The sequence below is a fragment of the Salvelinus sp. IW2-2015 genome, linkage group LG23 (assembly GCF_002910315.2).
Source record: "Salvelinus sp. IW2-2015 linkage group LG23, ASM291031v2, whole genome shotgun sequence".
Classification (NCBI taxonomy): Eukaryota; Metazoa; Chordata; class Actinopteri; order Salmoniformes; family Salmonidae; genus Salvelinus; species Salvelinus sp. IW2-2015.
In genome coordinates, this window is record NC_036863.1 from 12,058,246 (window position 1) to 12,085,111 (window position 26,866).

The 26,866-nt window shown below is 42.5% G+C and overlaps 1 protein-coding gene and 1 long non-coding RNA gene across 2 annotated transcripts in view; one reads left to right on the forward strand and one right to left on the reverse strand.

The window, feature by feature from the left end:
* The window catches only part of LOC139022878 (uncharacterized), a 40,246-nt gene extending 14,854 nt beyond the window's left edge, over nt 1–25,392 (forward strand). The window contains exon 2 of the long non-coding RNA XR_011473945.1: nt 25,270–25,392. This is a non-coding gene — a long non-coding RNA (uncharacterized lncRNA). The remainder of the gene's footprint in view (nt 1–25,269) is intronic.
* LOC111950744 (ELMO domain-containing protein 1) overlaps nt 1–25,820 on the reverse strand; it is a 31,635-nt gene extending 5,815 nt beyond the window's left edge. Inside the window, exons 1-12 of the mRNA XM_023968602.2 lie at nt 25,738–25,820; nt 18,682–18,822; nt 17,140–17,383; nt 16,603–16,687; nt 3,926–4,071; nt 3,709–3,737; nt 3,144–3,241; nt 2,354–2,483; nt 1,709–1,842; nt 1,420–1,488; nt 508–528; nt 101–151 (exon numbers count right to left, since the gene is read on the reverse strand). Of these exons, the coding sequence (XP_023824370.1) occupies nt 101–151; nt 508–528; nt 1,420–1,488; nt 1,709–1,842; nt 2,354–2,483; nt 3,144–3,241; nt 3,709–3,737; nt 3,926–4,071; nt 16,603–16,619 (695 nt within the window). The 5' untranslated portion in view covers nt 16,620–16,687; nt 17,140–17,383; nt 18,682–18,822; nt 25,738–25,820. The remainder of the gene's footprint in view (nt 1–100; nt 152–507; nt 529–1,419; nt 1,489–1,708; nt 1,843–2,353; nt 2,484–3,143; nt 3,242–3,708; nt 3,738–3,925; nt 4,072–16,602; nt 16,688–17,139; nt 17,384–18,681; nt 18,823–25,737) is intronic.
* Nucleotides 25,821–26,866: the final 1,046 nt, after the last annotated feature.

Below are 26,866 nucleotides of genomic sequence, written 5' to 3' on the forward strand. Positions count from 1 at the left end.
ATGGTATGATGAGGACACATGGACATCAAAGGATTCTTCTTGATATTCTCTCCTGTGCCATCTCCGCTGTACGTGCGTGTTTTAGGGATTTGAGACTCACCCAATTGCTTTATCAAAGTTCTTCTGTTCCCATTCTGCTTTGCTCATTTTGCTGTGGAGGACACAAGCGTGAGTGTGAGTGTGCATCTAGAGCTCTGACATTGCAGTGTTTTCTGACTGCTGAAGTAACTCCTATGGTCATTGTCAAGACAGCACAAACAGAACTGCAACCAGTCTACTTCAGAGGTACCTCAGAAACGTCAAAGACCTCAGCTAATGAAACAAGATGAGCAGTGCAAAGAAAGTGCCATGATGCAGTTTCATATGACAATATCCATTACTATCTAGATTCTATAACTCATCGCAATTAATGAATGGAATGCGTAACTATAACAAGTACATATAGAAATAATTCAAAAAAGTAGCAAATCAATTGGTCAGTATGAATGTGAAATGATGAAGTAGTACCTTGCCTCTTTGGGAATGCTCCTACACACGTGAGAGACAGGGATGGAGAGAATGGAGGTGGAGAAAGAAAGAAAGTGAGTGTGCCCAGTGAGATGTAGACCAAAGCAAAGGTGCCAAACGACAGAAATTAAAACGCTAGTCACAACTGCAGTCATCTAAGTCCGTACTATAAATTGCAGCTATAGACTGACACAGCCACAGTGTAGCCTAACCAGTGTAGAAGAACTAGTGTTGGGTTCATTAGGGCACACTGGAAAATTATCTTAAATTGTACACAACGGAAAGCAAAAATGTGTGTTTCTTATTGGGCAAGTTCAGGTAGTTCCTCCCTGTTCAGTCTTTTTTTTGTTTGTTAGGTGCTTAATGAACATGACCCACGAGAAACTCAAAACATCAGAGAGGTCTGAAGGGAAATAGAATTCAAGACTACTGATCGTGATTTCCCGTTTTATAAGATTTCCTCCAAAGGGGTTTCAATAGTGGGACTCTTATGTTGAGAGTTCGTGTGACTCCAGCGCTTAACTTAATCATACAGGTCGCGTTCCAGGCCAACTACATTGCAGACGTTGCATTGCATCAACCAATGGTTAAGTGCCACTTCATCGACAGCACAGTCGGGCATCTGATTGCTATATCATTTGATGTGGCTAGATAATATGTTCAACACCTATCCAGGTGTTCTGGATCTGGAAGGCTTCTGCAATGTAGTCAGCCTGGAACGCGGGATAAGATGGTGAGCTGACAAATAAGCATGATAGGTACAAATCATCCAAAATATCTAGCAGTCATTGGTTCGACCCTAGACAGGTCATTCTTCATAGCATGTTGTAAGGGGTTGATATAAATCAAGAGCCAATCTCTACGCTATAGGTCAGGGGGCGGGTGAAGGAGGGGTAAAGGGGAGGGAACCACCTGTGTTTGGGCTGCAGGGAGTCATGAAGCACCTGGAGAGCGGTGGCCTTGTCATGCTCAGCAAAATATCTATGGTAGAGGAAGTTAAAACACAGGGGAAACATAAATTAGGATTGTACAGGATTGTCTCTATGTCCCTTGACATTGTTACTGGATGTATAATCAGTACTGTACTACTGTCTGGTCCTTGTCTGCAGAGGAAAACATTTGTACAGTACAGTGACTCATATTACACACACACACACATGACACCATCACACGACACTGTCACACACACAGAGACACTCACAGAAGATTGTGTAGGCCCAGTAGACCCATGCCCCTGAAATCAGTCTTGGGGTCATTGCCTTGGAAACCGATCTCACACCACTGCTTGGAGATCCGCCCGGTGAGTGTCGAATCAGGACGCAGTGTCTTCCACAGCTACAACAGAACAAACACAGACATTCATCTGGGAGAGACTACTTACTCCTATCAGTAAATACAGCCAGATCCCGTATTCATAAAGTGTCTCAGAGTAGCAGTGCTAGGAACAGGTCCACTCCCTGTCAATATATTGTTATTCATTATGATTTAAAGGCCAAACTGATCCTGGATCAGCAATCCTACTCTGAGACAGTTTATGAATATGGGCCCTGATATTCAAAACCTGGCCCTTTCAAACATAGCAAATAACAATTTATATCAGCAATTCAGTCACCTTACATTCTGAGCAGGGGATCAAATTATATACTGTATCTAACCCACACAAAGTAACTACCCCACTCTAGCTCCCAAACTATAGAAAGCACAGAAATTCTACCTGTCTAGCTACTTTATATCAATTCCAGTAAGCACAGATGTCAGCAGCACAAGTCAGTATATCAACACATACATTAAATAGTGGTATTTATTGTAGCACTTCATAATGCATTATAATAACATTACATCTTACCTTCATCAACATCTCCTCATGGTCAGGGTTCTCACAGTCGTACGGCTCCCTGCGTAGCTTCTCCACCTCCGCCACCAGGCTACGGTAGCCGACGATCTGGAACAGACTGGCCTGGAGGGAGATGCCTAGCCTGGGGAGAAACACAGCCATGCAAGGGTCAGCCTATAGGTTAGCCTGGAGGTGACGTACTACTATAGGTTTGTGTTCAATAGACACCAAACGGAAGAGAATGAAAGGGGGATTGGAGAGAGGCTGGTCTAGTCTTTTCCTATACAAAATGCTCAAACAATAAGCTATGGTGTACCCTAATGAACTCAACCCAGTGCTTCTCTTATGGCTTAGCCTGGATGAGCCTTGAGGTCTGTGAGAGCATGCTCTTTTTGGAGGCTCCTTTTGTAAGTACTAGAGCCAGGATTCAATTCTAGGTCCATTGTAGCGCAGGGCACTATAACGGTCTCTTAAAAGGTAATTTGCGTTTGAGCCGACTTGCAAGGTTTACCAAAAATGCAATCTCTGAAGAACTTTGTGGAAAATACCTTTAAAAAGGGATTGTCAGCTGTATAGTAACCAGTGCTATACGTGCCTTGGACTGGATCCTGGGCCACTGTAGGTGTTTCAATCCTGATCAGTAGTCTGACTAGAGTATATATCAATTGTATTCTAGTTAGGTCGGGCACGTTATGAACCTTAAAAGACCGCTTGGTGGCTCTCAGTACTTCATTATAGTGATTAAATCTGCCTATGCAAATGATGCAGTGATCAACAGATTCAGTGCTGAACATGATCTTACTGTGGGTTAGTGTCAGGGTTGACCTTCTTCAGGGTCATGATGTCATCGATGGTCTTCTCCACTCGGTCTGGGTGAGCACTGAGGGCAGACTGGCACAGCTGGAGAGGGAAGAGAAAGATGAGGAGAAAGAGGAGGAGGAGGAGGAAGAAGAATAGGAGGCAGGAGAAGGAAGAATAGGGAGCAGGAGGAGGAAAAGGGGGCATGAAGAGAAGGAGGAGGAATAGGGGGCAGGAGGTGGAGGAATAGGGGGCATGAAGCTGTCTCTTATACACATCTAGATGTGTATAAGGGAGGAGGAAAAGGGGGCATGAAGAGAAGGAGGAGGAATAGGGGGCAGGAGGTGGAGGAATAGGGGGCATGAAGAGAAGGAGGAATAGGGGGCAGGAGGAGGATGAGGAAGAATAGGGGGTAGGATGTGGTTGAGGAGGAATAGGGGGCAGGAAGAGGAGGAGGAGGAATAGCGGGCAGGAGGAGGAGGAGGAAAGCACAAAGCATCATCACAGTTGTGTAAAAATGTGTATAAGTTATGAAATACCATATTACCCATCAAATGTACACCACTCACCTCATTCTTTGAGTACCTGAGGGAAGACTCTGAATGGGAAAAACAAGTTAAAAAATAAATGCTAACAAACCTACAGTATTTCAAATTCCCAGTTCCCACCCACCACTTTTATCATTATCATAGCCGACATATCTCTCACACAGAATCAGAATTGATAACAGATGAAATTACATGTTGACGAATTAAACAATTATTCTAAGACAATAAGTAGGCCTACCGATCTTAAGGGTCCTTCGGGCCCCTGGCTTGTTGTTGTGGCAGATCCGTTGCAGTTCGCACCTCCCTGTGACCTTCCTGATCACAAACTTCAGGCCTCGCCACAGACATTTACAGTACAGGAACACAAAGAACTGTGTCACCACCCTACAGGAGGGGGGAGAGAGAGAGAGAGAGAGTATATTCTCTCCTATCAAAAGGACCACGTCAGGGGTATTGGACACAGAATGAGACAACCTCTCTACATTCATTTTGTGACCGACCCAGGTCTTCTGCGTACCCCATCAAGACTGTGTTAGCAGACTGAGCTAAAGTCTAGGAATTAGCTTGGGGAACTAATTCAAGTCTTCAGGTCACAGTCAAAGTTACTCATCCTCGGTTTGACTAAGACACACTGATTTAATCTAGGACAGAAGTACAATGATGTGCTACAGTAGCCATAATGTTCTGTACCTTGTACAGTGTATGCTTATAATGGGCACCATTGTTAAGTGTTTATGCTCAGGGAAGAGAATACCTGCTCAGCTGCACAATTTTTTTATACTTGAATTGCACAGCCTGCCACAGCTCTTCATTTGTGTTGTTGTTCAATGTACACATCAAATGACATTATTCTCTCTTCTCTTCTCTCTCCTCCCCCTCTCCCAGGCTCCATATTTAGGTCTGAGGGGAGCCACCGCCCCCATCCTGATAAGAGAGTGTAGTTCCAGATGCCCAACTGGGACAGAGGGAGAAGCATGATGTGGGTCGGGCACACAGCAGCCTCCTAATGTAGGCTGTACTAGCACAGTGTGTGTGTGTGTGTGTGGGGGTGGGGGGGTGGAAATGTGAATTTGTGTTGTAGGGAACATCTACAGTTCAAGTCGGAAGTTTACATACACCTTAGCCAAATACATTTAAACGCAGTTTCACAATTCCTGACATTTAATCCTAGTAATAATTCCCTGTCTTAGGTCAGTTAGGATCACCACTTTATTTTAAGAATGGGAAATGTCAGAATAATAGTAGAGAGAATTATTTATTTCAGCTTTTATTTCTTTCATCACATTCCCAGTGGGTCAGAAGTTTACATACACTCAATTAGTATTTGGTAGCATTGCCTTTAAATTGTTTAACTTGGGTCAAACGTTTCAGGTAGCCTTCCACAAGCTTCTCACAATAAGTTGGGTGAATTTTGGCCCATTCCTCCTGACAGAGCTGGTGTAACTGAGTCAGGTTTGTAGGCCTTCTTGCTCGCACACGCTTTTTCAGTTCTGCCCACAAATCTTCTATGGGATTGAGGTCAGAGCATTGTGACGGCTACTCCAATACCTTGACTTTGTTGTCCTTAAGCCATTTTGCCACAACTTTGGAAGTATGCTTGGGGTCATTGTCCATTTGGAAGACCCATTTGCGACCAAGCTTTAACTTCCTGACTGATGTCTTCAGATGTTGCTTCAATATATCCACATAATTTTCCTTTCTCATAATGCCATCTATTTTGTGAAGTGCACCAGTCCCTCCTGCAGAAAAGCACCCCCACAACATGATGCTGCCAACCCCTGTCCTTCACGGTTGGGATGGTGTTCTTCGGGCTTGCAAGCTTCCCCCTTTTTCCTCTAAACATAACAATGGCCATTATGGCCAAACAGTTCTATTTTTGTTTCATCAGACCATAGGACATTTCTCCAAAATGTACGATCTTTGTCACAATGTCCAGGTGCAAACCGAAGTCTGTCTTTTTAGGGCGGTTTTGGAGCAGTGGCTTCTTCCTTGCTGAGCGGACTTTATAGGACTCATTTTACTGTGGATATAGATACTTTTGTACCTGTTTCCTCCAGCATCTTCACAAGGTCTTTTGCTGTTGTTCTGGGATTGATTTGCACTTTTCGCACCAAAGTACGTTCATCTCTACGAGACAGAGCGCGTCTCCTTCCTGGGCGGTATGATGGCTGCGTGGTCCCATGGTGTTTATACTTGCATACTATTGTTTGTACAGATGAATGTGGTACCTTAAGGCATTTGGAAATTTCTCCCAAGGATGAACCAGACTTGTGGAGGTCTACCATTTTTTTCTGAGGTATTGGCTGATTTCTTTTGATTTTCCCATGATGTCAAGCAAAGAGGCACTAAGTTTTAAGATAGGCCTTGAAATACATCCACAGGTACACATCCAATTGACTCAAATTATGTCAATTAGCCTTTTTAACTCAAATACTTATAGTAAGTTGAACTCAAAGTCAATGAAAAGTCATTTTTACTTAAAATGTGTATGTGGAACTGACTGAAAACTAAATGAGAAGTCACATCAACAAAAACAAATTATGTTTCAACCCATTAACTTTCTACCCAGCATGCTCTACTGCAGGTCCATTTTTGGGAAATGTTTGTAATATGTGTTTTTGCATGTACAATGAGTGAGTGATTAATTAATCTTATGCTACACAAAGATAAATAACATACATTTTCCTAAACTAATCCAAACATTTAGTTAGATTTTTTTGCACCGGTACTGAAATGGTTGTTCCATTTAAAATGGCTCATGTAGTATCAAAACCCTGGCAGTCCTTATGAATGCAGGTTGTGGGTAAATAACAATTCCAACTGTTGGATAGCCTAACTCTGACTGGATTCCATTAGGAATTACACATCACTTTGCAAGCTGGCATAATGTGATTTACAGGTAGGGTTGCAAATCCTGGTAAATTTCCCAGGTTTTCTAGAAATCTGGGTTGGACGATTCCTGGAAATCTTCCAACCAGGATAGTTTTTTAATCTGTGAATTTTGGGGAAGTTACTGGAATTTTGCAACAGAAACCATCAGTTTCAGACCATTGTATTACGGTAAAGCTTCCTCAAAATAAGGCCTAATGAGATACGTAATGTATTGTCAGCACAGGAGGCTGCTGAGCGGAGGATGGCTCATAATAATGGCCAGAACGGTGCGAATAAATGACCTAGATACCATGCGTATTTGATACCATTCCACTGATTCCGCTCCAGTTATTACCACGAGCCCATTCTCCCCAATTAAGGTGCCACCAACGTCCTGTGATTGTCATAAAGAGTTTAATTATAATGACAATCTTCACCTAGGAACTCACTTGGTGAAGGCCACCGGATTGAAATACAGTACATTTCACTCGAAAAGACAAAGTATACTGGGAAATGATTTGAGGCGTGGCTTAGTGGAGCCATTACTCAAAATGTTCAAGCTGATACAACTCAAATCTGGACCCCCTACAGCACGTGTCAAACTCATTCCACGGAGGGCCTAGTGTCTGCGTGTTTTCGCTCCTCCCATGTACTTGAGTATTAATTGAAAGGAAAAAACAAAAACCTGCAGACACTAGGCCCTCCATGGAATGAGTTTGACACCTCTGAGATAGTCACTGTGACCCTATAGAGCAGGGCTGTCAAACTCATTCCATGGAGGGCACTGTCTCTTGGTTTTTGTTATTTCCTTTTAATTAAAACCTAGACAACCAGGTGAGGGGAGTTCCTTACTAATTAGTTACCTTAATTCAGCAATCAAGTACAAGGGAGGAGCAAAAAACTCACAGATACTCGGCCCTACGTGGAATGAGATTGACACATGTGCTCTGTTGGTTTAAGTCATGACTACAAAATCACTTTAAGTAACTGTACTCAGATATATTAAGTGCATCTATCTAATCTATCTAGGGGAACCTGTTTGAAGGTGATGAGTTGGAGTGAGAACTGTGGTTCATGGCCCATACTCAACTGAGTATTTGCCAAGTCGGAGAGCTTGGAAGCTATAAGGCTCTATCTGCATTTTTTTCAAAATGTAGTTATTGACATAGCCTTGTTCTGTTCAATGTTTAGCAAGTGCCAACACAGGTGAACACCACTAGTGCTTTGAAATGTGTTCGAAATGTGATAATAACCTAATATTAGGGACGTCAAACATTCAGGCTTCTGCACTGACACCACGGAGGCTCTAGTCTAGAGCGCCTGGTTAAATTGTGTTTGAGAGCATGTTTTAACTGTCTAACTGGTTAAATTGTGTTTGAGAGCATTTTTAACTGTCTAAATGGTTAAATTAGTGAGAAATAGATATTGTTGCAATGTGAGTGGGCAACATATACTATCATCTTAAATTGATATGTTGAATTATTTTTCCATATGAAATTATTGGATATTGCCCTAATGTGGACAGTTTGTGCTATTACCTTACACAAGCTTGCATTTCTACCCCATAAAATTTAGTGGAATTACACATCCTTTTTACCTTAGATTGGTAATGTTAGTATAAACGTTTATAGTCATCACAATGACAAGATTGACTGCTTAAAACATATCAATGTCTTAAACCATCATATCCTCCTCTCCACCCTCTCCGAGCTGGGCATCTCCGGCGCGGCCCACGCTTGGATTGCGTCCTACCTGACAGGTCGCTCCTACCAGGTGGCGTGGCGAGAATCTGTCTCCGTCACACGGGTGCTCTTCACCACTGGTGTCCCCCCAGGGCTCGTTCTAGGCCCTCTCCATTCTCGCTATACCCAAGTCACTTGGTCTGTCATATCCTCACTGGTCTCTCCTATCATTGCTTATCAGACGACAACATTTACAATTTAATCTTCTCCTTTCCCCCCTCTGATGAACCAGGTGGTGAATCGCATCTTCTGCATGATCTGGCAGCATATTCAGTTGTGATCGACGGAGCCCACCTTCAAGCTGATACCTCCGCGCAAGACGGAGCTGCTCTTCCTCCCGGGAGGACTGCCCGTTCCATGATCGCCATCTACGGTTGACCAACTCCATGTGTCCTCCTCCCAGAGTGCTATAGAATCCTTGGCGTGCATCCCTGGGACAACACCTCTGTTCTTCTTCATACTAGGAACATCAGGTGGTGACCCGTTCCTTGTATGGTTCAATGCTCTACATTAACATTCGCAGTAGTAACGACCTTAGTCTCACGGCAGGGAAGCGGCGCAGGTTCTAATCCAGGCACTTGTCATTTTTCCCGTCTGGATTACTGGTCATACTCGCTGTTTGGCTGGCGCTCCCTGCCTGTGCCATTAAACCCCTTACAACTCATCACAGAAGGCCGCAGCCCCGTCTGGTGGTCAAACTTTCCCAAGTTCTCTCACGTTCTACCCCGCTCCTCCGCTTCTCGACCTGGCTGTCCAGTTGAGCATCGCATCCTGCTACAATGACAATGGGGTTGCTACGGACTGTGAGGGGAACGGCACCTCCGTACCTTCAGGCTCTGATCAGGCCCTACACCCAAACAAGGGCACTGCGTTCATCCACCTCTGGCCTGCTCGCCTCCCTACCTCTGAGGAAGTACAGTTCCGCTCAGCCCAGTCAAAACTGTTCGCTGCTCGGCACCCCAATGGTGGACAAACTCCCCTCACGGACGCCAGTCAGCGGAGTCAATCACCACCTTCCGGAGACACCTGAAACCCACCCTCTTTAAGGAATACCTAGGATAGGATAAAGTAATTCCCTTCTAACCCCCCCCCCTTAAAAGAGTTAGATGCACTATTGTAAAGTGGTTGTTCCACTGGATATCATAAGGTGAATGCACCAATTTGTAAGTCGCTCTGGATAAGAGCGTCTGCTAAATGACTTAAATGTAAATGTAAATGTAATGAAATTGGTTAATGGAATGGCACCAAAAATTCGGGGTGGTCTCTCCATAAAAGTTGTTGGCTAAACACCAATACACAGATTTGACAGTCAAATGTAAATAGCTGCTAAACGTTCTCACTGTTGATATCCTATGCCCCGCTGTAATTCATTTAAATTAGGATCAGTTTGGGCCAGAAGGTTACCGACCACCACGGATGAGCTCACTCTCCTTGCCTGTCTCATTACACCACGGTCAGAGCCGGCTGAAGACAATGATCAGGTAGGGGGAAATCAGATTTTCAACATTTATAATTATAAAATGTATGCAACGATTTTCCACCAACAGGTTTCTTTCTGTGAGAATGCACCACACACAACCAATAAGGTTGAGTACCTTATGATAAGCTGTAGACCACACTATCTACCAAGAAAGTTCTCATCTATATTATTCGTAGCCATCTATTTACCACCACAGACCGATGCTGGCACTAAGACCGCACTCAACCAACTCTATAAGGCCATAAGCAAACAAGTGGTGCTTCTAGTGGCCGGGGACTTTAATGCAGGCAACTTAAATCAGTTTTACCACATTTTTACCAGCATGTCACATGTGCAACCAGAGGGAAAAAAATTCTAAGGGAAACCCAGACGCGAGCTGCCCAGTGACGCGAGCCTACCAGACAAGCTAAATGCCTTTTATGCTCGCTTCGAGGCAAGCAACACTGAAGCATGCACGAGAGCACCAGCTGTTCTGGATGACTGTGTTTTAACGCTCTCGGTAGCCGATGTGAGCAAGACCTTTAAACGGGTCAAATTCACAAAGCCGCGAGGCCAGACGGATTATGTACTCAATGTACTCAAAGCATGCGCGGACCAACCGGCAACTGTCTTCACTGACATTTTCAACCTCTCCCTGACCAAGTCTGTAATATCTACATGTTTCAAGGAGACCACCATAGTCCCTTTCCCTAAGGAACCTAAGGTAACCTGCCTAAATAAGTACCACCCTGTAGCACTCACGTTGGTAGCCATGCAGGGCTTTGAAAGGCTGGTCATGGCTCACATCAACAGCATCCTCCCGGACACCCTAGACCCACTCAAATTCGCATACCGCCCCAACAGATCCACAGATGACGCAATCTCAATCGCACTCCACACTGTTCTTTCCCACCTGGACAAAAGGAACACCCATGTAAGAATGTGTCCACGAATTGCCCACGAAGTGCCCACGAAGCTCATTACTCAGCTAAGGACCCTGGGACTAAACACCTCCCTTTGAAACTGGATCCTGGACTTCCTGACGGGCCGCCCCCAGGTGGTAAGGGTAGGCAACAACACGTCTGCCACGATGATCCTCAACACTGGGGCACCTCAGGGGTGTGTACTTAGTCCCCTCCTGTACTTCCTGTTCACCCACAACTGCGTGGCCAAACACGACTCCAACACCATCATTAAGTTTGCTGACGACACAACAGTGGTAGGCCTGATCACCGACAATGATGAGATAGCCTGTAGGGAGGAGGTCAGAGAACTGACAGTAAGGTGCCAGGACAACAACCGCTCCCTCAATGTGAGCAAGACAAAGGAGCTGATCGTGGACTATAGGAAAAGGAGGGCCGAACAGGCCCCCATTAACATCGACGGGGCTGTAGTGGAGCGGGTCGAGAGTTTCAAGTTCCTTTGTGTCCACATCACTAACAAACTATCATGGTCCAAACACACCAAAACAGTCGTGAAGAATGCACTACAAAACCTATTTCTCCTCAGGAGACTGAAAATATTTGGCATGGGTCCCCAGATCCTCAAAAAGATCTACAGCTGCACCATCGAGAGCATTCTGACCGGTTGCATCACTGCCTGGTATGGCAACTGCTTGGCATCTGACCGTAAGGCGCTACAGAGGGCAGTGCGTACGGCCCTCTGGACCTATATAATAGGCGTGTCAGAGGAAGGCCCATAAAATTGTCAGAGACTCCAGTCACCCAAGTCATAGACTGTTTTCTCTGCTACCGCATGGCAAGCGGTACCGGAGCGTCAAGTCTAGGACCAAAAAGCTCCTTAACAGCTTCTACCCCCAAGCCATAAGATTGCTGAACAATTAATCAAATGGCACCCGGATTATTTACATTGCCCCCCCCCCCCGCCCCATTTGTTTTGCACACTGCTGCTACTCGCTGTTTATTATCTATGTATAGTCACTCTACACCTACCTACATGTACAAATGACCTCAACTAACCTGTACCCCCGCACACTGACTCAGTACCAGTACCCCCTGTATATAGCCTCATTATTGTTATTTTATTGTTACCTTTTTATAATTTTTACTTTAGTTTATTTAGTAAATATTTTCTTAACTCCTCTTGAACTGCACTGTTGGTTAAGAGCTTGTAAGTAAGCATTTCACGGTAAGGTCTACACTTGTTGTATTCGGCGCATGTAACAATTAAAGTTTGATAAGAAATGCATAACTGCATATTCTGATTATCAACTTTGAGCGTTTCATCATGGTTTGCATTTTCAACACCAATCAAATAAGACTTTGTCAATCTCGACAAATAGAAAATACATCCCTCCCTTCTAAGTATCTAAAGCTTGGAATCTCAGAATGCCATTAAACTTTTTGTTGTTTTGAAACAGTCTGTTTGCAATCATCGATTGGCAGGTGTGCAGTTAGTTTGCAGGACTTATATTACAGTGGAGTGGATGAACGTGCGCAGGTAGCCTACAGGAGAATTTTGAAGTATCCTAATCAGATAAAAAAAATTGTGAATGGTTGTTTTTATGCTACAAAAATAAGGTAATACAATTTAAAAGTTAAATGACAAATATTTAGGCTATAATTGAAGCATTAGGATCTAGGTCAAGGAATAGCCGCTTGGATCGGAAAGGAGGCAGAACGTGCGTTAAGCTTTTTTGAATACCAGGGTCTGCTGGGAGCATAGGCCTTTGTGGCTACAATATATAGGACGACTTGGGAGAATGATGATTGGCAACAGACAGAGCATCCGTATCAGAAAAAACATTTGACAGTCCTGTACTTTGCCTTTCTAGAATGTATAATATGTAGAAAGTAGACCCACAACTGAACCAAATGGAATTCATGGAAAGAAACATTCAAATAACAGGGCTTTTATGCCGTTATTCAAATGACATTTTCACTGCAGTTTTCAGCCTATTGTAGAACGGTACTCATTTGAAAACAATAATGCTAATATTAATTGCATTGTGGTGTTGTAGGCTAGTCTAGGTAGGGTAATTGTATTATCCCTAAGGCCATACAAATTGAATTAACTGTATAACAGCAAAATCAATAAATCAAATCAAAGTTGTATACTTTGTAATAATACTAAACAACCTTTGTACAACACCTAACGACCTCACCAAGAGATTTTTGCCTTTTGGTATTGTAGCGAACGGTGAGGCAAGGCATGGCGTGAAAGACAAACTCTAGACATGGTGTTAATAGGGTTAACCCACTTGCAGAGATTTGTAATGTGGCTCATATAGCGAGGTTTGCTACATTGCCCCCTCCATATTTAAAGGCACGTCCCTGTGCTTCGACTACTCAGCCCCGTAGCACGTCTGAACCATGCGTTCTGATGGCCTCACGGCCGCCATCCCACTTCTGACACCAATGTAGCAAACAGCAGGATAAGGAAGTGAAACAAGGTCACTGGCGTGAAATTTAAACACCCTATGCATCGTGCCAAAAGGGTTAACACACTTGGTTGGAATAGTATAATTTCATCTCACATTTTACTCACTTAGCAGACACTTTTACTCAAAGGCACATCAACAGATTTTTCACCTAGACAGCTCAGGGATTTGAATCAGCAAACTTTTGGTTACTGGCCCAATGCTCTTAACTGCCAGGCTACCTGCAACCCTCATCATGGCTCATATTACAGTCACAGGGACCAGGGTTTGCGTCCCAGTCAGGGTACCCCCTAAACCACTACTGTGCCTTCGGAAAGTATTCAAACCCCTTGACTCTCTCCACATTTTGTTACGTTACAGCCAAACTGTAAAATTGATTAAATTAAGAAAATCCTTAGCAATCTACAAATCTTTTTTGTCATTATGGGGTGAAATAAAAATAAATACATTTCCATAGGTATTCAGACCCTTCGCTATGAGACTCGAAATTGAACTCAGGTGCATCCTGTTTCCAATGGCCATCCATGAGATGTTTCTACAACTTGATTGGAGTCCACCTGTAGTAAATTAAATTGATTGGACATGATTTGGAAAAACTCACACCTGTCTATATAAGGTCCCACAGTTGACAGTGCATGTCAGAGCAAAAACCAAGCCATGAGGTCGAAGGAATTTTTATAGAGAGCTGAGACAGGATTGTGTCGAGGCACAGATCTGGGGAAGGGTACCAAAAAATGTCTGCAGCATTGAAAGCCCCAAGAACACAGTGGCCTTCAGCATTCTTAAATGGAAGAAGTTTGGACCCACCAAGAGTCCACCAAACTGAGCAATCAGTGGACCAAGAAGGGCCTCGGTCAGGGAGGTGACCAAGAACCAGATGATCACTCTGACAGAGCTCCAGAGTTCCTTTGTGGAGATGGGAGAACCTTCCAGAAAAACAACCATCTCAGCAGAACACAACCAATCAGGCTTTTATGGTAGAGTGGCCAGAAAGAAGCCACTCCTCAGTTAAAGGCACATGACAGGCCGCTTGGAGTTTGCCAAAAGGCACCTAAAGACTCTGACCATGAGAAACAAGATTCTCTGGTCTGATGAAACCAAGATTGAACTCTTTGGCCTGAATTCCAAAACGTTGCGTCTGAAGGAAATCTGGCTCCATCCCTACGGTGAAGCAATCATGCTGTGGGGATGTTTTTCAGCAGCAGGGACTGGGAGACCGGTCAGGATCAAGGGAAAGATGAACGGAGTACAAAGAGAGCCTTGATGTAAACCTGCTCCAGAGTGCTCATACCTCAGACTGGGGCGAAGGTTCACCTTCCAACAGGACAACGACCCTAAGCACACAGCCAAGACAACGCAGGAGTGGCTTCGGCACAAGTCTCTGAATGTCCTTGAGTGGTCCAGCCAGAGCCCAGACTTGAACCTGATCGAACATCTCTGGAGATACCTGAAAATAGCTGTGTAGCAACGCTCCCCTCCGACCTGACAGAGCTTGAGAGGATCTGCAGAGAAGAATGGGAAACTCCCCAAAAACAGGTGTGCCAAGCTTGTAGCGTCATACCAAAGAAGACTCGAGGCTGTAATCGCTGCCAAAGGTGCTTCAACAAAGTACTGAGTAAAGAGTCTGAATACTTATGTAAATGTCATATTTCAGTTTTTAATTTTTAAGAAATTAGCAAAAATGTCTAAATCTGTTTTTGCTTTGTCATTATGGGGTATTGTTCCCAGAATGATTCAGGGGAAAATTGATTTAATCAATTTTAGAATAAGCCTGTAACCTCACAAAATGAGTAAAAGTCAAGGGGTCTGAATACTTTCCGAAGGGACTGTATATTGGTGTCAGGTGTTGAAGAGCAACATTAGTCACAGTACATTTGTGTTAGGCTAGCAGTGTTTCTGTCAGGTTTCTGTACTGCACATGCGATGGCAGAATATGCTCAACAAATGTGCACCCGATTGCTACAGATCATCATATCATTCGGCCAGGTAGGCCTACTTTGCAGTCTACATTTAAGGTAAACTGGATCTCTTTCCCCCATAAGTCTGTCCCACTTTAGCTACTCCATGTTGTCCTAGTTTAGCTAGCTATGGTTAGTAAAGCAGGGCAACTAAAAAAATGACAGAATCACAAAATGTAAACATAATATTGGCAACTTTTTTATGTATTTTGATGCACGAATAAATAGTATTCACATTTACATTGCAATTTGGCACAGTGCATTATTTATGACAGTTGTATAACCTTAACATCAACACAGAAAAAAAGCTACATCACTAATCTGTACTGTGTGCTTTGCAGGGTGTGGTTTCTCTGCAAGGACTTAGTAACAATAGTTTTGATCTTCTCTTGTCAGACCAAGAAATAGACAAGTCAGGATTAAGCTGTCCCAGTTTATATGATGTCCCACTCTTTCTGAATTCACCCTATTTATGAAAATGTCTTGTCAACAGGAAGCAGCAACAGCATCATTTTCAACTTAAGTTTAAGCAATATAATGAATCTCCAATTGTATTGTACTTAATCAGGTAAAATCTGCGGAATGGGTCCAAAAACGTGCTGTGATTGATTTATGTTGATGATATACCAGAAATCACCAACACGGGTTTGCCCTGCCTACTAATATGAAGCAGATGATAGTATGAAAGGATACACAGCAGCCATGTAGACTAACACATGTCCACTGAGTGTATTGATCACAGACCACACATCCCGGGGGACCATTTTCTCTCCCCACTGCCTGAGAACGAGACTGGCATGCTAAGTAGGCCAAGCACACGCAGGGTGGGCGCATTCAAACATTAGCCAACTCCATTAGCCGATGGAGCAGCACCAAGCACTGCCATGGGACACGGGAACAGGCGGAGCACTTGTGCTTGCAAACACTCACATGGTAATTAAGTGATTGGTAGGCCTACACTACGCACAATAACCACCCTAACCGAGCGTCGTCACTGAAAAGATCGTAAAAGCGCGAGAATAAAGGCCTGGTTGCCTGCAAAAACCCTCTGTTCTCTATTCTCCTAAATATCTCTATTCTCCTACACCTGACCGATTGGCGGAGCTGTCCTTTCAGCACCACACACACAAGGGCACAGTTTGTCACATAAAATCGGGCCTATCTAAACATAATGGTGTAAATTAAATTCTGTTGTCAAGCTTCTTGATAACTAGCTTCTTATTCATTCGCATTTGACCATGGAATAACAACAGGCATTTAAGGTCACTGGGAGGACTTCGTTTACCATTTAAGGCTATATAGACAAAATGTCACTCCACATGAGTGAAAAGAAAACATTCAACATTTTAGGCTTCGCCTATGTGAGTTGACAGTATAGGCAAGGTCTCATTACAAGAAGTTCTGACCATTCATAAAAAAATACATATTTATTAGGCCAGGGCTATAGCAAAGTATCCCTTGCAGAAAGAGCATATATTTGCCTACCTCAAAAAATGCTTCATTTTTATGGTTTTGCCGAGTTCCTTATCTTTTCTTTAGAAATGACACACGGGCAATGGCCGATGTATTCCTGCAAAAAAAAAGAAACCGGTGGGAAGGGAAAAACATAATTTTACATTATTGATACAAGCACACAGAAACAAAGATAGCCCTAAAACGTGTTAATGTCTGGTGAATGGCGCGTTTTATTTGGTCGGCAGTTTCCATGGTGCTACTGTGCTGTCGGATTATAGGCTATATGCTACATTGCTGTGAGCAAGTATTGATATAGCCTAGCCTACCAGTTCTTCGGGTTAGGCTACCTGCAACATGATGAAATTAACATTCTTAATCTCATTATAAGGTAAATACATCACACAGTTGTGTGGTTTGGTGCAGTCTTAGCCTATTTCTCGAAGCTAATAATTGGCACCCAAATCACACCATGCATAATCCGAGCTCTCGAATAACACAATGAAATCAATCGTGCGTCTCAAAATGGACATGCACATATTTACAAATATATCAATAAATTGCACTCACAGGAAATAAGAAATGAGAGGAGCCTTATAAAGACGCAATAGATTGCCGCTGGTGGTGGCCTCGCGTTTGTGTGGTTGTCGTCTTCACTATGTAGCAGGTAACTGTTCTTCCTCCATGATGACAGCGTCACTGAGTGGATGAGGAGACGGAACAGCAGAACAGCATCGCAATGCAGGGTTATTGCCGCCGCGAGGTGGAGTAAAGAGCGTCAGCCCAGCCCAAGCCTCGCGCTTCAGACAGACACCTTCGTAAAAACAAAACGGGTCACAGACTCATCAGACCCAAAGAGATGTCCACCTAAATTATATCATTTTATCAGATTGTCATGTTTGTTTTGTGTCGCTTAGGCCAGCTAGCCTACTTGGTAAATGCGGTGCGTCTGGCTACAAAATAGTCTAGGGCGCAGGAATCGCAGTCTGTCAGGGTCAGGTTAAGTCTGGCCATTTCGACTGTCAACCATACAAAAAACTCTATATTTGTGACACTATAATAAAATCATATGGGCTATTAAGCATATATACGTATTGGATGAGCGAGCACACACCTTAAGCTTTTAAATTATGTGTTCTAATGAGATATCAATATTATCTAGTCGTGTGATTTACAGGCTCCGCGATCTGTTATTTCTGTACGTCCAACGTTTTACAGTGCATCGTCTTATAGGGCTAGGCTATCGATCTGTTTCTTGTATTGTCTCAAGACAGACCTGGCAACTTGTCTAACATGATGCAGGTTCTCTCTTTAATTATAGCCTATCATTAATTCTGATTTGGTCTCTAGGATAACTGTCTCCGTACACTGGAAATATTGGTTGTGCATGGTTGTTTGACAACCATAATAACCAAGACTAAGAATCAAGATGTTAATTAAATAATGTGTGTAGCCATAATGCAGCAATTGGTTTGCACTTTGCAGCATTGCCCTTTCAATGCTATCTGTTCGTCTGAATATGGGACATTACATTGACAAACTGACAGTCACTGAGGGATATAGCACAATAATGACGACACAACATCCACATAGAAAATAAGAGCCATGATGAGGTAACCAGAAATACAAGAGAATAACTAACTTTATTATCATCAATAGGCTATTTAAAACACTTTTAAAGGCATATTTTGTTGACAACCCATTTTCAGCAAATGTACACCTAAATACCAATGTAGGAAAGATACACAAGCGATGGCCTCTGATGGACGTATATTTAATTTCATCCAACAAAATGACATACATTACATTACCAAAAGTATGAAGACAACTGCTCGTCGAAGGCTTTCCACTAGATGTTGGAACATTGCTGCAGGGACTTGCTTCCATTCAGCCACGAGCATTAGTGAGGTTTGGCACTGATGTTAGGCGATTAGGCCTGGCACGCAGTCGGCGTTTCAATTTATCCCAAAGGTGTCACGCCCTGATCTGTTTCACCTATCCTTGTGCTTGTCTCCACCCCCTCCAGGTGTCACCCATTTTCCCCATTATCCCCTGGGTACTTATACCGGTGTTCTCTGTTTGTCTGTACGTTGTTTGTCTTGTTGTGCTTACCATGTGAAGACGTCTTTCAGCTTCTAGCTACACAGCCCAGCAAAGGCCGTCCTACAGCTCCCTCCACGTCCACAGTACCAGTCAAAGCTCTCTGCAGCTCAGACCTCGCCATGTCCTTCTGAGGTGACCCTGAGAAACAAACTAGGACAGAGAGAGGGAGAGAGAGGAAGGGGGGGTGAGAAAGACAGATTAGGAAATGAGAGAGAGCGATGGAAGAGAGAAATTGAGGGAGAGATGGAAAAGAGAGGGGAGCGAGAGAGAAAGAACAGAGAGAGGAGACGAGAATGAACATGTTCATAATTACTACTGAACACATTAACAATGTGTTTTATTAAGAATGTCTGCATCAAAGACACAGACAAGGGATGTGGAGTAATGGTTAGTGCTAACTGGGATCTTTGGAAGGTTCATACCCTAAACCCTAACCCTAACCCTTCCCTAACCATTTTAAATTTAAACTTCAATGGAGTGACGTCAGAGTCGGACGTCTCAATGATACTTAATAGCAAGGGCCATGCAGTAATCTCCCCTGGAATTTATGCCTCATTATATGGTACTCAACTAGGCCCCCTGCAGTCAAAGGAAAGTAACACTGCTAATTCTCTTTTAATGTGTCAATCTTTTTCAGAACAGATTAGTACTTTTGGAAAGTAGACTACGCACTTCATAGCCTACTGCTCTATTCTCAGACCCAATGTTTCTAATCATGGAAGATTCCCTTTTGAGAAATACCAGCAATACCATCGCTCTCAATGCCATCCTATCTGTTTCTCCTGGATTATCCATCATTCAAATTCCTAACTGTCACAGTTTATTGATCTATATTTGTTATTGTTTGTTTGTACTTTTATACACAATTAATCTTTTAGCTGCCATGTATACAAAATAAAACTAAAGACATTTCATACAGTAGCCCCTGGTGGTGTGACAAAGTGGGTCTCTCTCTTGTTTCCATAGGCCAAATCAGGTTATTGAAATCTGATGTGAATGCAGAAATAATTTATTTTATAAATGGGAAACATATAGATTTGTTCATGGCAACACAACACTAATGCCATTGTGCATAGTGTGCAATTTATCCTTTGCAGAGGAAAAACACAATTCATTCAAAACAAAAAATCAGCAAAATAATACCATTTTGCAACATGGTCACAGAGGATTTCATATTATCCTGTATGTAAAGCCCGGTGGCTAATGCTAGGGGTTAGCTAGCACTAGGGGTTAGGGTTAAAGTTAGGTTTTGGAGTTAGGTTAAAGGGTTAAGGTTAGGTTTAGGGGAAGGGTTAGCTAATATAGTAAGTATTTGCTAATTAGCTAAAATTGTCCATGAGTAGATTTGAACACGGAACCTTGAGGTTACTAGACTTTCACGTTATAGGCTTCCCATCCACCTCAACCACCCACCCTACTTTTGTTTTGTTTAAGTAAATCAAATAAACTGAAGTAAAAAATAAAATTAACAATGAATAAAGTAACCTATTTTATGTAACCATGCCAAATGTAACATATCATAATTTGAGTGTCCTGGATTTACATGTACAATGTTACGTCTAGTCTATGAGACCATTATGCAGAAAATAGATCATGCTGCAGGCAGCATAAAGAAGAAAAATACATGTTTAGAACTGATAATTGATCGCATTGGTGCAAGAATGAATGCAATTAATTGATTATTGAATGTTATGTAAAAACCAAAACACACAGTCTCTGCTCAACAAACTCGAACTCGAGAACAAATTGTTTGTGGTTCTGCCTGGATGCTGCAGTTCGCGAACAATATTGTGCTTATCATCCTCACAGCAYAATGTSSMTSSGMGGYGGGGGGGGGGGGGGGGCAATTTCATGAATATTCATGAGTCTCAACATAAGCCTTGAGTGTGTGACGTCACATGGATGCTCTACAAAAGAAGGGGAAAATATTATACATTTTTTTATGAATGTGACTCTGTGAAGTTATTTTGGAGCGAGTTAAGTGATGACATGTTTAATTTCATTAATAAGACTCATGTATTTACAATGAAAGATGTAATATGTTATTATTCAAATTAAAACTACTGAATTAGTCATTCTTCATTCTCTCTGGTAAATTTTACATACAAATATTTGAAATCTGTTCCCAAATGCAATATATTTTTACTTGAAATCCAATATGTAATAAAATCTCTAGATTTAGTCAATAACCAAAAAAAATATGTATTCTTACAACTCAATCATAGGTTTATACAATTGTAACCCCTGATCTTATTCTATGTATTTTATTAAGTACTTTAACTTTTTAAACTGTTGTCACTGCCAATTCATGTGTAGTGATTTAGTTCTTGTTTTGTCAAAAAATATATACTTTAATGTTAGTTTCTTTAGAGAAAATATACTGTACGTGTAGTGATGTCCTATGTTTTAGTTGTTGTGTTGTATTTTGAAATGTTATAAAATAACACTAAATAAAAGTTTAGCTACCTCGTGCGGCCTGCATGAGCAGTTAGCACCTACCAAAAGTCTTCCGAAACCCAGCTTCAGCTTGATCACCAAATTAACTGAGAAATAAATGAAAGCCTCACCAGCTAGCTATGAATCTTTTTTTGTTTTACTGTCCGATCATTCAAAAAATAAGCCCACTAATTGTTATTTTTACCTTTTCTGAGAGGAGGACAGATCATAATAACGTCCGGAAAGGAGTGAATGGAATGGTATCTAACACATCCATGTGTTTGATACCATTCCATTCACGTGTTTGATACCATTCACTCCATTCCAGCCATTATTATGAAGCCGTCCTCCCCTCAGCAGCCTACACTAGAGCAAGTTAACCCAACTGTATCGACGAATAGGTCATGCGTCCACTAGTAGTTAGTGGGTACTGCCTGGCCAGTGGTCTAGCTAGCTACATTTCAGTAATTATACATCCTAAATGCGGTGGTCGGTGGATAAACTAAGTAGAAGAGTTCAAAACATTTGTCTGAAAATGAACTAGTCGCAAGTTATTGTTGCCCGTGGTGTAATCCTGTCTAATCCACTGGCTCTTGAAGCCTATATCCACATGAGCTCCCAAGTTGGGTAATATAGCTTGTGTACCCATGAGCTCCCAAGTCTTGAACGCTGTGTCTTTTGGCGTCCACCATTAGCTAGCTAGCTAGTTGACTACTGCATGGCCAGTGTGAGCCAGCATGCCAGCTAGCTAGCTACATTTCAAGTCACTAGCTATCCTTTTAAATGTGTTGAAACATACAGTATTTGGCTGGCAACTAACTAGTAGCCAGTTGTTGTTGCCCACGGTGGAATCATATCTAACCCACTGGCTCCTGAAGCCTATGTCCCCCGAGTCAAGTTGCAAATTAGCATTTTGCTAGATAGCTGAGCTGGTCTCCTCCCCGGCGAACGATGAACTGAAAACTCGAAAGAGTAATGATTCTACAAGCTTTTCGTTTACATGTCGTTCACCATAAGTGGCTTATTGGAGCTGTCATTTGTCTTTATTGAACACACCGTGTAAACACTCACAGTGCAGGGTGGAAAAAGTATGTGAACCCTTGGATTTAATAACTGGTTAACCCTCCTTTCACAGCAATAACCTCAACCAAATGTTTTCGGTAGTTGCAGATCAGACCTGCACACTGGTCAGGAGGAATTTTGGACCATTCCTCTTTACAAAACTGTTTCAGTTAAGCAATATTCTTGGGATGTCTGGTGTGAACCCCTCTCTTGAGGTCATGCCACAGCATCTCAATCAGGTTGAGTTCAGGACTCTGACTAGGCCACTCCAGAAGGCGTATTTTCTTCTGTTGAAGCCATTCTGTTGTTGATTTACCTCTGTGTTTTAGGTCGTTGTCCTGTTGCATCACTCAACTTCTGTTGAGCTTCAATTGGTGGACAGATAGCCTTACATTCTCCTGCAAAATGTCTTGATAAACTAGGGAATTAATTTTTTCCCTCAATGATAACACGCTGTCCAGGCCCTGAGGCAGCAAAGCAGCCCCAAACCATGATGCTCCCTCCACCATACTTTACAGTTGGGATGAAGTTTTGATGTCAGTGTGCTGTGCCTTTTTTTCTCCACACATAGTGATGTGTGCTCCTACCAAACAACTCAACTTTAATTTCATCTGTCCACAGAACATTTTGCCAGTAGCGCTGAGGAACATTCAGGTGCTCTTTTGCGAACTTCAGACGTGCAGCAATGTTTTTTTTTTGTACAGCAGTGGCTTCATCCATGATGTCCTGTCATGAACATCATTCTTGTTTAGTGTTTTACGTATCGTAGACTCGTCAACAGAGATGTTAGCAATGTTCCAAAGATTTGTGTAAGTCCTTAGCTGACACTCTAGGATTCTTTTTAACCTCATTGAGCATTCTGCGCTGTGATCTTGCAGTCATCTTTGCAGGATGGCCACTCCTAGGGAGAGTAGCAACAGTGCTGAACTTTCTCCATTTGTAGGCAATTTGTCTTACCGTTGACTGATGAACATCAAGGCTTTTAGAGATACTTTTGTAACCCTTTCCAGCTTTATGCAAGTCAACAATTCTTAATCTTAGGTCTTCTGAGATCTCTTTTGTTAGAGGCATGGTTCACATAAGGCAATGCTTCTTGTGAATAGCAAACTTACATTTTGTGAGTGTTTTTATAGGGCAGGGCAGCTCCAACCAACATCTCCAACCTTGTCTCATTGATTAGACTCCAGGTTAGCTGACTCCAATTCACGTTTGGAGGTCATTAGCCTAGGGGGTTCACATACTTATTCCAACCTACACTGTGAATGTTTAAATGATGTATTCAATATAGACAAGAAAAATACAATAATTTGTGTGTTATTACTTTAAGCACACTGTGTTTGTCTATTGTTGTGACTTAGATGAAGATCATATCAAATGTTCTGACCAATTTATGGAGAAATGCAGGCAATTCAGATGAGAACTAGTTGTGGCCGTAACCGGACTAGATTGTGAACTACTCTTGACGGAATGCATTGCTTGACTGCCAAGAGGGTGATAAGCCCAATATCGTTCCCAAACTGCACCCAGGCAGCACCACAAACGATTTGTTCTCAAGTTCGAGTTTGTTGAGCTGAGGTTGTGTGTGTTTTGGTTCTCCAAAGCTGTGTCCACCATTACATTCAATAAACAATTGCATTCATTCTTGCACCATGAAAGAATGAATGTTGCGACATATAGCCTAGTGGTTAGAGCGTTGAGCCAGGAAACGAAAGGTTGCTGGATCGAATCCCAGAGCTGACAAGGTACAACAAATCTGTCGTTCTGCCCCTGAGCCCAGTATTCCCCGGTAGGCCGCCATTGTAAATAAGAATTTGTTCAACTGACTTGCCTGCAGCATGATCCATTTTCCGCAGACTGGTCTCATAGACTAGACGTAACATAGTAAATCTAGACACTCAAATTAGTATGATATGTTACATTGGTATGGTTACGCAAAAAAACGAAAAGAGGGTGGTTGATCGAGGTGGACGGGTGGCATATAACTTGAACGTCTGGCAACCTAAACGTTGAGCTTTGGAATCTCATCACTGACAAATTTAGCTAATTAGCAACTACTTACTACTTTTTGGCTACTTTGTAACTACTTAGCATATTAGCTAACCCTTCCCCTAAACCCTTTAACCCAACTTCTACTCCTATCCCTAACCCCTAGTGCTAGCTAACGTTAGCCACCTCACCACCTAGCTAATGTTTGCCACACCAAATTGAAATGACACATTTTGAAAATTCATAACTTATTGTACGTTTTGCAAATGAGTTAGAAATGATGGGGAATTCGGCTTTTTTTACTACAACTGTAACACGACTACAATCTATTGATACAAAATGACAATCGTGTGATGACACCATATGCTAACGGGAAAATCTAGCAAGGTATCTTTGTGCACGCCACAGCCTAAATATAGACAGACAAACTATTACATTGTCAAATGAAATACCAGGGTAGTTAATCAGCCTGGATAGTTAAGCTCTCCCCTCCATTAATTTAAAGTTTTGGTTAAATCGACAGCTAAAAACATATGGCATAATTACGGTAGCAAAAAGCATCAGTGCAGTGCGTAAATGTCCTGGGGACCCCAAGGTGTGCACGTTCAGTTTTTTGCCATAGCACTACACAGCTGATTCAAATAATCAGAGCTTGTTGACGAGTTTGTTATTTGAATTAGCTGTGTAACGTTAGTGCTAGTGTAAAAAAAAACTAAACGTACACCCCATGGGATCCACAGGACTGAGTTTGGGAAACACTGACCTAGAGTGTAACGGTATTATAAAAACATCATTGCCTATAAGCTACTTGTCCGTAGTGAATGCTACAGAAAGTGAATATTTTATCATTAAGAATTGATGGAAGTTGAATTGCATCACTACTTTTGCATTAGCCTATAACTATAAGAAACCAAATGGCAAGTGGACGTATGAGTTATTGCCACATAGGCCTATTTAACTAAGACACTGTCTCTCTGTTATTCCGTTTTTTTTTTTTTACTTGAAAACTGAAAAACGGTCATACTTTTGAACTGAACACATTTCTCAAGGCTAAAAACACAGGTTTATTTCATTCCTTCAACAAAATATGTATAAACGTTCATGCCCCTTTAGGTATACAGTGATCCCTCGCCACTTCGCGGTTCACTTATCGCGGATTCGCTATTTCGCGGATTTTCATAATGCATTTTTTTTTTTTTTTGGTGCATTGTGCTCTGCATTCTGATTCGCTAAAAACTCACTCCCGCTTCTTGTATCAAAACATGCTACGAATTGTGCTATCATTTTGTCGTCTCGTGCAGTTATGTGTACGTACATAAAACAGCTTGGCAAATTTACATTAAGTTGGCCAAATTATCTTGTAATTTCGAACATCTCCTAAACCCATAATGTCGACGAAACGGCCTACACGTGAGTCACTGTATTTGTATACATGTAATAGTTGCTAATTGTAAAAAAAAAAAAAGTTTTCTATTTCGCGGATTTCACTTATCGCGGGTCATTTTCGGAACGTAACCCCCGCGATAAACGAGGGATTACTGTAATACCTTAACCCTCGTTAAGCATAGTAAAGAGCCTTACCTGCTGCGGTAGCCCGTTTTATTTTTTCCTGCTTGCCCAAAAGTAAACTCCGTAGACTATTTGGAATGCATCAGTGCGCGCGCGATCAAGGACTCCAAAAGGGTGAGGCATCCAGTTTCCTCAAGCGCAGTGCATGTGGAGCTCACAATTCCCGTAGATATTTAGGGGAAAAATATGATTTTATGAAATATAGTCGGTAGTCTATTTCAAAATGCGTGACTGCGTGCGCCGGTCAAGGACTCCAACAGGTGAGGTATCCAATTCCCTCTAGCGCAGCCCACCGGGAGCGCACACCGCACCAGCAGATTTTTTTTATGACATTTGTATTCATGTTTACATGCAGTCCATTCGGAAAAATCAGATCCCTTGACTTTTTCCACGTTTTGTTATTTTACAGCCTTATTCTAAAAATGTATTAAATAAACTGAAATATCACATTTACATAAGTATTCAGATCCTTTACTCAGTACTTTGCTGAGGCACCTTTAGCAGCATTACAGTCTCGACAGTCTCGAGTCTTCTTGGGTATGATGCTACAAGCTTGGCACACCTGTATTTGGGGAGTTTCTCCCATTCTTCTTTGCAGATCTCTCAAACTCTGTCAGGTTGGATGGGGAGTGTCGCTGCACAGCTATATTCAGGTCTATCCTCGGTGTACACATCACGGACAAACTGAATTGGTCACCCACACAAGACAGCGTTGTGAAGAAGGCGCAGCAGCGCCTCTTCACCTCAGGAGGCTGAAGAAATTGCTTGTCACCAAAAGCACTCACAAACTTCTACAGATACACAATCGAGAGCATCCTGTCGGGCTGTATCACCGCCGGTACGGCAACTGCTCCGCCCCACAACCGTAAGGCTCTCAGAGGGTAGTGAGGTCTGCACAACGCATCACTGGGGGCAAACTACCTGCCCTCCAGGACACCTACACCACCCGATGTCACAGGAAGGCCATAAAGAACATCAAGGACAACAACCACCCGAGCCACTGCCTGTTCACCCCGCTATCATCCAGAAGGCGTTGTCAGTACAGGTGCATCAAAGCAGGGACCGAGAGACTGAAAAACAGCTTCTATCTCAAGGCCATCAGACTGTTAAACAGCCACCACTAACATTTAGGGCCGCTGCC